The 10,819-nt window shown below is 33.6% G+C and overlaps 3 protein-coding genes across 9 annotated transcripts in view; 2 read left to right on the top strand and 1 right to left on the bottom strand.

Moving 5' to 3' along the window:
- LOC107715109 (ankyrin repeat domain-containing protein 29) overlaps window positions 1-1,137 on the top strand; it is a 6,369-nt gene extending 5,232 nt beyond the window's left edge. For 3 of the 4 annotated variants that reach the window (XM_016521171.1, XM_016521170.1, XM_016521172.1), the window contains exon 11: window positions 333-1,137. In XM_016521171.1, coding sequence (XP_016376657.1) covers window positions 333-416 — 84 coding nt within the window. In that variant the 3' untranslated portion in view covers window positions 417-1,137. Of the gene's footprint in view, window positions 1-300 lie in introns of all 4 variants that reach the window. The other variant, XM_016521173.1, reaches the window with a different exon arrangement.
- Window positions 1,138-1,931: 794 nt separating this feature from the next.
- On the top strand, window positions 1,932-8,487 carry LOC107715111 (vacuolar protein sorting-associated protein 4B-like). The gene is made up of 11 exons (XM_016521176.1): window positions 1,932-2,088; window positions 2,759-2,870; window positions 4,020-4,170; window positions 4,256-4,311; window positions 4,389-4,508; window positions 4,584-4,740; window positions 4,859-5,007; window positions 6,328-6,409; window positions 6,482-6,701; window positions 7,661-7,801; window positions 7,877-8,487. The coding sequence occupies exons 1-11, from the start codon at window positions 2,068-2,070 to the stop codon at window positions 7,976-7,978; spliced, it is 1,311 nt and encodes a 436-aa protein (XP_016376662.1). The 5' UTR covers window positions 1,932-2,067; the 3' UTR covers window positions 7,979-8,487.
- Window positions 8,488-10,014: 1,527 nt separating this feature from the next.
- LOC107715113 (pleckstrin homology domain-containing family B member 2-like) overlaps window positions 10,015-10,819 on the bottom strand; it is an 11,909-nt gene continuing 11,104 nt past the window's right edge. For all 4 annotated transcript variants that reach the window (XM_016521180.1, XM_016521179.1, XM_016521178.1 and 1 more), the window contains exon 8: window positions 10,015-10,657. In XM_016521180.1, coding sequence (XP_016376666.1) covers window positions 10,524-10,657 — 134 coding nt within the window. In that variant the 3' untranslated portion in view covers window positions 10,015-10,523. The remainder of the gene's footprint in view (window positions 10,658-10,819) is intronic.

Raw genomic sequence — 10,819 nt, forward strand, 5'->3', positions numbered from 1 at the left:
GTCCACGCAAATGACCATAGGAAAGATCATTTTATCATAGGTAAAAAAATGTATTGTCTAAAATTTGTAGTTTAAATGTTGACAAAAAATAGTTGCTTGATGTCCCTGTCAGTGTTTTCTTGTTCATATCTAGCACTGCCATCTACTGGTCAGTGAGCGTTTAGGTATAATGAATGTACTGCAGGCAAATAGCTCAAAATATGATAAATGCTGCAGGAATCTAATTCACTTCACTTCATATTAGATCATAAAAGCACATGATAATCTGGTTTATCTGGTGTTTTAATGTCACTTTTGCAGCACGTTCTGATGGTATCACGTTCTCTCTGCAGAACAATGAACTGCCGGAGGATCTGACGAAGAACGAGCGCATCCTACGAGTCCTGCGTCTGGCCCTGCTGAACGCAGCGAGTTGATGACTGCTGGGTTTGCTCTTAGCTCTCTGCTGTCTTTGTTTTTGAGTTGATGAAAAATGAATGCACTACGTCCTCCTGAGAGAGGAGAAATCAGAGCTTTCCTGTCTCATACAGACGATGTTATAATGGTGCTTGCTTGCAACAACACAAATGCACTGAAAAGCAGAATTGCTTATTCTTCATCTTGGAAATGTTATGATATAATGTAATGTCATTCAGTTTTTTTTTTCTTAAGCATTTATTACATTTGTATATTTTGTAAGAAGCAGCTTATGCTTTTTGTTTAAAAAATTAAATGCTTAAAAAATTGTTTTATAAAATGAATACATTATTTTGGTGATATTATTTTAGTAGTGTCTTGTAGCCTGCAAATATATTTTAATTAATAGCATGTTTTCGTCAAAAGAGCTCATGAATCAGTGTTTATGCCATACGACTACTAAAACAAAGAAAGGAAATCTTCACAACCAAATAAAAAATAGTCACAACACAATAAAAAAAAAGCTCAATACTTATTCGATAAAAAATTACTCTTGGCTCTTTGATGAGTAGTTGTTCTTGACATATTTATTTTCTGCTTAATGGAATGTGGACTTTATTTTCTTTAGAAAAGTTTCAATCTTGGCGCTTACACGTTCGTTTTCTTAACATTTCATTTAGCATTTTGTCTGTGAATGAAGTGTGTTAAACTGTATATTTGTCAAAACAATAAATGTAAACGAAAATGCTGCTTTTTAAATGTCTTTCATTTAATGAAAGATGAATGAAAATCATTACATGATATTAAAATTTGATTTCATTTGATTGCTTGAACAATATTTAATTGGACTTATTTTTATTTATTTATAAACTGTACTTCTTGGCTCTTTCATGTGCTTTTTTTCTTGCCATATTTATTTTCCACTGAAATGCATTTTGGACTTTATATTTTCTTCAGTAGCCTAAATATCAAAACCTTGGTTCTTAAATATTTGTTTTTATAACATTTTATCTAGCATTTTGTCTGTGTATGAAGTGTGGTAAACTGTTTATTTTTCAAAACAATAAATGTAGACGAAAATGCTGCTTTTAACGTATTTTATGAGGGAATTAAATATTTTAAAATATATTTATTTGATTGCTTAAAACGTGAATTAATATTTTATTGTATTCTGTATTTCATTATTATTGTAATTTAAAAATATTTCACTTTTATTTATTTTTTTTTATTTTAAACATTACTGTCACCATATTTTACATTATTTGTTTCAGTAAACTCGAGATGTTCCTGTTAAAATGGTTGGCGCGTCGCAGTGGGCGTGTCCGATGCGCGGGAAAGGTGTGGCTCGGCGCTCGTCACTCGTGACGTCACTGTAAACACTCAACGATTTTTATTTTAAACATTACTGTCACCATATTTTACATTATTTGTTTCAGTAACTCGAGATGTTCCTGTTAAAATGGTTGGCGCGTCGCAGTGGGCGTGTCCGATGCGCGGGAAAGGTGTGGCTCGGCGCTCGTCACTCGTGACGTCACTGTAAACACTCAACGCGGAAGTGCGGGAGACGCATAGATTTACCGACGCTTCGAGATTCTGCTACACATTCATTTAAAAAAAATGTATACATTTGAATTGTTCCAGCAGTAACACATTATAAGTTCACCTTCAACAATGACGAATGTCAACTTACAGGTAAGAGACTTTACAAGTGGTATGACTGCCATAATAATGGACCTTTTCATGTATTAAATGTAATATGTGTATTATTTATGATTTGTTGTAATTTTTCTGCTCTATTTAAACGTATGTTTTGGCAACATACAGTCTAAAATGTAACTATATTGTTGAGGTTTAGAATATGTGTATTGTTTAACCGGTAAACATTCATTTGTTCGTTATATTTAGGTGGCTTGTTTATTTTTTTTGATACATACATAAATGTAAGAAAGTGCTTCTTAACTTATTTGGTGCATTGTAAAGTTTTTTAGCTCCTGTATGTATTCATCAGTCTGTCCTTAAACTGGTCTAACCAGTTATCCGTACATTACACCACACTATAACATAATCTTATACAACACAGATTTCATTTGAATTCCAGATTTGAAACATTTGAACCTGATCAAGTGATCTATGTATGGGTGTTTGTGTAACTACAGACAATATTATATTTGATTGTTTTATTTTTGCCTTAGACTTTTTAAATATCACTTGTGTACAGAATCATTTTATTTTATTTCCAGTTATTTTTATTTATGTTATTCCCAAAGTGTGAAATATTGTACAAAATTAAATTAGACTTGGCAAGAAAAAATGCTGTTTCTTTTTCCTTTTTGAATGTCTCATCTTTACTTGTGCACAATAGAAAGCCATTGATTTGGCCAGCAGAGCCTCTGAGGAGGACAAGGCCAAAAACTACGAGGAAGCCCTGCGCCTCTATCAGCATGCAATCCAGTATTTTCTTCATGTGGTGAAATGTAAGAAGCCAAAAGCCACTATTTATAAACTTCACTTAGATTTTACATGTCATTTTTAAATATATTTAGATCTTATTTTTTATTTTTTTATATTGAAACATTCTATATTTATTTAAAATGTTTTTTACATTTACATTTTACATTTAGACATTTAGCAGACGCTTTTATCCAAAGCGACTTACAATTGGGGGATACATAAAGCGATTCTTCTTAAAAGAGGCAAACAGATACAGGAAGTGCTTGTAATACCAAGTTTTTAGACATTGTTCAAATAAGTACACGCTAGAAAGAGAAGGAATAGATAAAGAGAGAGAATATATATATTTTTTTTTTTATGATGATGAAGTCAAGTAGCGTTGAAAGAGATGCGTTTTCAGCTGTCGCTTGAAAATGGTCAGGGATTGTGCAGCATGCTCCGTTAGAAAGGGCCTGATCTTTCTGATGTTGTGCAATGCAAACCATATATATATTGTACTTTTTAAGTAATTGTATTATTTAGATGATCCCATATGTAGTCTTATGATATATGTATATATTTAATATAAAGTATTGTGTTTTATTTAATTTTATTAACATGGATAGACAGATGAATTGTTATTATAATTTTATATATCGAGTATATTTTAATATATTTTACTTTTTTTTCCCACCTTAAATTTATTTGATCCCTTATTAATTGCAATTTAGCGAGCAAAAAAATTCCTGAACTAATAGTGGCCCTTTTTAATGTTTTATGGTCCAGATGAATATAATTTATTTTATAATATTATGTTTTTAATTTTTTATATGTATGTATTTATTGTATTTCATATCGTAAATGTATTTGATTAATCATTAAATGCATTTTATTGTGGGGAAAAAAAGTGAACAAATAATAGCACGTTTTAATGTTTTGATATTTTATGGTACAGATAATTGGAGTTTATTTATAATATTATTTAAGTGTAAAATAATATTGAAATGATTATTATAAATAGATTATTTTATAGATTTTAAATTTTATTTATATATTTATTTGTATACTGCGTACTGTCTTTCATATCTTACATTTATTCAGTGCTTATTTAAAAATGCAGTTTTATTGAGCAAAACATCCATGACCTAATGATGGCATGTGTTTTATTATTATTGTGATGCTTTACGGTGCAGATGAAGCTCAGGGGGAAAAGGCCAAGCAGAGCATCAGAGCCAAGTGTGCCGAGTATCTGGACCGAGCGGAGCAGCTCAAGCAGTACCTGAAGAAGAAAGAGAGCGCGCCGCCCTCCAAACCTGTCAAAGTTCCCCAGTCTGACGATAAAGGGTGAGAGGATCTACTTCCTGCTCAATCGGCTAATCCACTTCCTGTTACACAGAGTAAATAAAATGTCAAATTTCATCTTGTACAGGACTGACAGTGATGACGGCGATGCGGAGAAAAAGAAATTCCAAACTCAACTCCAAGGTACAACATTTTGTGTTGAAAACACACTTTATTAAAGTATCTGCAAGAGAAGAAACATGGATTTTCATGCTTTCCAGGTGCTATTGTTATGGAGAAACCCAACATTAAGTGGGACGATGTTGCTGGTTTGGAAGGAGCCAAAGAGGCCCTCAAAGAAGCGGTCATCTTGCCAATCAAATTCCCTCATCTTTTCACTGGTATGATGGGTTTCATGAATTCAAATGTCTGAAAATGTCTTTCTGAACTGCGCTGAAGCTCATCATTATGGACAGGGAAACGCACTCCGTGGAGAGGGATTCTGCTCTTTGGTCCTCCAGGAACGGGAAAGTCTTACCTGGCTAAAGCAGTGGCTACTGAGGCCAACAACTCCACCTTCTTCTCCATCTCTTCATCAGACCTGGTGTCCAAGTGGCTGGGAGAGAGCGAGAAGTAAGTGCTCTTCAGATGTCAAGAGGGAAATATATTAATATTGTTTAGAAGTTTGTCACATTTGAGTCTCGTTGTTCTCAATGTGTTTGTTGGCACTGCTTCTGTTATTGTCTGTTAGGTTAGTGAAGAATCTGTTCAGTTTGGCTCGAGAGCACAAGCCTTCAATCATCTTCATTGATGAGATCGACTCCATGTGTGGCTCCAGAAACGAGAACGAGAGCGAAGCGGCCCGCAGGATCAAGACAGAGTTTCTGGTCCAGATGCAAGGTAAACGCAGAGCTAGCGTTAGCTTTGTTGCAACAGCAAATCTGCCAAATGAGTCTGGGTCTCATTCGGCAGGGTTTTAATAGTTTTGAAAAAAAAAAATTCTTATGTAGGTTCAATTTCCCATTTAGTTTTAATTGTTCAGAAATTGTTTATATGTTTTGTTTATATTGTTTATAAATTATTTATTTATTTGATATATAATATAACAATATTATCCATCCATCTATCCTTCCTCCAAACCACTAATCTTCTTTTGGGTTGCTGAAACCTATATAATGTTATAATATAATATTTTATAACATATCTATTTTTTTATATTGATGTTTTTTCATTGCTTTTTCAGACCAACATTTATTGTTATACATGTTATACAATTACTGTGAATGAATAATTAATAATCTTTTCCAGATAATATTTTAATAATTTATTTTGACTTTAATGCAGTGACTTTATATATACAGTGGGTACGGAAAGTATTCAGACCCCCTTAAATTTTTCACTCTTTGTTATATTGCAGCCATTTGCTAAAATCATTTAAGTTAATTTTTTTTCCTCATTAATGTACACACAGCACCCCATATTGACAGAAAAACACAGAATTGTTGACATCTTTGCAGATTTATTAAAAAAGAAAAACTGAAAAATGCTCAGTATTTAGTAGAAGCACCCATTTGATCTAATACAGCCATGAGTCTTTTTAGGAAAGATGCAACAAGTTTTTCACACATGGATTTGGGGATCCTCTGCCATTCCTCCTTGCAAATCCTCTCCAGTTCTGTCAGGTTGGACGGTAAACGTTGGTGGACAGCCATTTTTAGGTCTCTCCAGAGATGCTCAATTGGGTTTAAGTCAGGGCTCTGGCCGGGCCATTCAAGAACAGTCACAGAGTTGTTGAGAAGCCACTCCTTCGTTATTTTAGCTGTGTGCTTAGGGTCATTGTCTATATATATATATATAAAAAATTTTGTTTTTTTGTGTGTTCGTAGCATTTTGTGTTCATGCATTATTTAAAATATTGATTATAACCTTAATTTTCCCATTCTATATGCTATACAATTATTGTGAATTAATATTTTCCACATAATATTTTCATTTTTTCTTTAGAAATTATTTTTTATTACTTTTAATAATGTCAACATACATTTAGGTAATATGTAATATAATAATTTCATAATGTTATAAAATAATATTATACTGAAGTCCTTTATTTTTATTGAATATTCTTGTTAGCAGTTGTTTTCTTTGCTGTTTTTGTCATCGTAATAGTTTCCATTATTTATTACGTTATTGATTCTAAACTTAATTCTCTCATTCTCGCAGGCGTAGGAAACGACAACGAAGGAATTCTGGTCCTTGGGGCGACAAACATCCCGTGGACGCTGGATTCTGCCATCAGGAGAAGGTGCGTCATACAAATTCTGATGGCTTTACATGTCTTTATAGGCATTGGTTTATTATTGTCTCATGGTTGTAGGTTTGAAAAGCGCATCTACATCCCTCTTCCTGAGCAGCACGCTCGCTGCTCCATGTTCAAGCTGCACCTCGGCTCCACTCCCAATAGCCTCGATGAAGCTGATTTCATAACTCTCGGGAAGAAGACCGACGGCTACTCAGGTGCCGACATCAGCATCGTCGTTCGTGACGCCCTCATGCAGCCCATCCGCAAAGTTCAGTGCGCGACCCACTTCAAAAAGGTACGGAATGACATTTATATAAAAGTTTGTTTCAAAAAAAGCTAATTATGACTTTGTCTCTTTGACTTTTTATCTGGCATTTCTGAGTTTGTCTCACAGAATTGTGAGACAAAAAGCCTGATTTATGAGATATAAATGCAGAATTGTGAGAAAAAGTTTATATCTCGAAATTCTGTCATTTGTTTCTCTGAATTCACAGAGAATCTCACAATTCTGAGTTTATATATCGTGATTCTGAGAAAAAAAGTCTAAATTGTGAGATAAAATTTCCGTTTAATTACCTTCACAATGGCCTTTTTTCATCGCTTCCAAAATCTGTTATTTTCACCGCCACAGAATAAAAAAAAATAATAATAATAATAATTGTGAGTTTTTAATCTCATAATTCTGACTTTTTTTTCACAATTCCAAAATTTCTTTTTAGGATTGTGAGTTTTTGTCACAAATCAGACTTCATATCTTGCAATTCTGAAATTATCAACAACAAAAAAAAAGAATTGTGAGATATAAATTCAGAGATTGAGTGCGAGAAAAACGTTTATATCTTGAAATTCTGACATTTTATTTCTCTGAATTCTGAGTTTACATCTTGCAATTCTGACTTCTGTGAAAGAAAGTCTGAATTGTGAGAAAAAAAAGTTTTTATTTATTTATTACATTTTTTATCCCATGGTGGAAAAACAAGCTACCATATTCTGTTCTTTTTATTGCCATTAAATAAAAATTAATAATTGCAACTTTATATCGTATCATTTATATCATAATTCCGACTTTTCTTCTCAGAATTGTGAGTTTATATCTTGTAATTCTGAATTTATTAAAAAAGTCTGAATTGTGAGATTGAAAAGTCACAATTACTTTTTTTTTTATTGCATGGCGGAAACCAGCTTCCATACGTTCGTACGCCTAGTGAAGCGTCTAATCAAGCCGAATCCATGCTCTCATGTCTGTTTTAACAGGTCAGGGGAAAGGCATGGAACAGCCCAGATGTTGTGGTTGATGACCTCTTAACCCCCTGCTCTCCAAACGACCCAAGCGCGATCCAGATGACCTGGGTGGATGTAGCGAGCGATAAACTCCTGGAGCCGATAGTCAGCTTGGTAAGTTTGCAGCTAGTGGGAGAAAAAAGCTGAAGTCCCAGAGCTTGTTTTGACCTTCTCGTCTGTGTGTCTCAGGAGGACATGTTGAGGTCACTCGAGAAAACCAAGCCCACCGTGAACGAGGAGGATCTGGAGAAGCTTAAGAAGTTCACTGATGACTTTGGTCAAGAGGGATGAATTTTTGCAGGATTCATGTGGAATTTATTTATATTTTCCCATCATGTTTACAAAAGCTCCTTCTCCATATTTTATTTTCAAAATCTTTGGCCAGTCTTTGATCCTGAGATTTTTTTTGGGGGGGTAACATTTTTGTGAGCCTTAATATTATCCTGAACATAACCAATCAGCACTAACAGCCATTTGAAAGATATTATTCCTAAAAATCCACTTAATTTTAAAAGGTTTGTTGCAAATGGGTCATGATATTTTTACTTGGACTTTTGAGAGAGATTAAAAAAAAGTATTTGTATTTATGTTGGTTACTTGTGCCTTAATGGCCGGTTACTTTTGTACCTTATTGCCAAATAAGACTTAAAATCACAACCAGTAAAAAGACAACCAGTGAGCTGACAAATATGTGAATACGTGTTTTGGGTATGCAGACCTCTTTCTTTGTCGCCTCGAAAGTGTTTATCATTTTTCTACTCTTTTTCTACTTTCGTCTGTAAATAAAATGTATAAACTACCTCCTCTTTGTGGTTTTCATGTCTTGTTCCGTTTTTGCTTTCATCTAATACACACACAAGGTACTTGAAAGAAATCGCAAGCAGACAAACAACATTAATGCACTAATGTGACATTTTTCGATTTACACTTACAAAACCGTATCCACTGGTATATACAAACACTACATTTTCTTTTTTATGTAATGTTGCAGTGTTTCTTATAAACGAGTGCAAACTGAAACTTAATGAGTGAACTGACCCAAAGAATCACGGGACATCTTATTTTAATAGTTTAGAAATAACACATCCATGATTATGTGGGTATATATTAACAAGTAAATTATTTTCTTGAGGTTCAAACAGCAAAGCAATAAAGAAAAACGCATTAGATATAAGCATCAAGTATGATGTCAGATGAAAAATGTCATTTTTCTGAATCACTGCTCCATTAAACTCAGTCACAAACGTTTAAAAACGAGTTAAACTCAACCATGGCCTGAAATCATCATGAAACATCTTGTATACATGAAGCAATTATGATTAATTTCTCTTATATACTCATGGTTATACATGTTATGTAAACACAACAAAGTCAAAGTACAGTAAAGAATAAATTGTGTGAATGTGACAGTAAATCCAACCGATCACATCGATCCAACAGTTTCCCTTATCGCTTCCCATCACAAACATTGTGAATAATAATTGTGCTAGTTCATTTCAAATGTTTTCTCAAGAGAAAAAAAACACACACACACAAACAGGAATCAAGACAAAATCAATCACATTTTTCAAAGTAAATAAATCTCAAAGAAAGTGTAAAGTCTCCACAAAAAAGGGAAGAATACACACTTGATAACACTGAGTATAAATAAACACAATAAAATGAGTTAAATGAAGGCCGCCACAAAATACAAAGGCAAAGAAAGGAAAAACTATTGAAAAAGGTGCAGGAGATTTAAGAACGCTCTCTTTACTCTTTCCTGAATAACATCACGCTCACCATCAGAGTATTAATCATAAATTATTACGAGTTTTCCTGTCAAATTAGATTTAACTGAATATTTCACACAAAAATGACAATTCTGTCATAATTTACTCACCCTTAAATTTCTTGAAATCACATGATTTTTAAAGACATTTAACAAAATGTTCGTGCAGCTGATTGCCATTCAATTAAAAATTCATATTTTATATAGATATTTTTTGTCAAAAAAGTATAGATTTTCAGCAATCCTTTGTTAAAGAAATGAAAACAACATTTAAAAAAATCATTTTCAAATGAACTATTCATTTTAAACAAAAACAAAAGGCAAAGAAAGGAAAAAGAATCTGAAAAAAGAGTGGTCAATGTAAGGATGCACTCTTTATACATTCCTGAATATTCCTGAATACTGTGACAATTGCAGTCACAGTATTAATCTGTATTATTACGAGTTTTCTTGCAAAATTATACTATACTATACATAAAGATGTCCTGGGTGTAAATCCATTTTTATTGTATGGAAAATAGTATCCTGAAAAAAGAAATTGTATAGATTTTTACTGATATTTTTTAAAGAAATTTTATGAGAATAAGATTATGACCGAATTTTCATTTTTGAGTGAGCTATTCCTTTTAAACGAGACCGTCACAAACATTTAATTCAGCACAATTTTGGCTTTGCAGCTGCAAATGGCATTTAAAACAGTTTCATTTCTAATTAGAACTAACATCATTCATTTCATCAAGGACTCAACAACAGACACTTTGTGTTTCTGCAGCTGATCTTTAAACCTCACTGATTATCCTTATCTTAAGACTAGCCGCCAATATTTTAGTGTATATCTTTGTATGCTACAGATTAAATTTGCAAAGCAAACGCGTTTGTTGGTGCCTAATCCAAATTACATAAACTTTGGTACAAAGACAATTATAGAAAAGTAAATGAATATTTGCCCAGCCCGGCTACATTATAAGACCTGCGCATTACGAGGCGTAAAGGGAAAGTTAAAACAACACGGGAAGGGTCTCCTGCACTGTAGGTCAGGTGGGGTTGGGCTGGGTTCACAAAAACACATTAGAATACTGAAAACAGGGAGCCGAGGGCCAATCCCGTCGCAGCACCAGCCAACATCCCCAGAGCAACGTCACCTGTGTCGTCACGGCGACGCTCCTGCACTATGACGTGGTTGACGCCGGGTGTGTATCCGCCTAATGGAGACAAATAACAAATGTCAATCAAACTACATAAAATTCAAATGTCAAATGTAGGGATGGGTATCGTTAAGGTTTTAACGGTATTACTACTCTTACCGATACTGCTTATCGATTCGGTACTTTAACGGTATTCTTATCGGTACTTTTTGTTTTATA

The sequence above is a fragment of the Sinocyclocheilus rhinocerous genome, unplaced genomic scaffold (assembly GCF_001515625.1).
Source record: "Sinocyclocheilus rhinocerous isolate Xijiao unplaced genomic scaffold, SAMN03320098_v1.1 scaffold509, whole genome shotgun sequence".
NCBI classification, from domain to species: Eukaryota; Metazoa; Chordata; class Actinopteri; order Cypriniformes; family Cyprinidae; genus Sinocyclocheilus; species Sinocyclocheilus rhinocerous.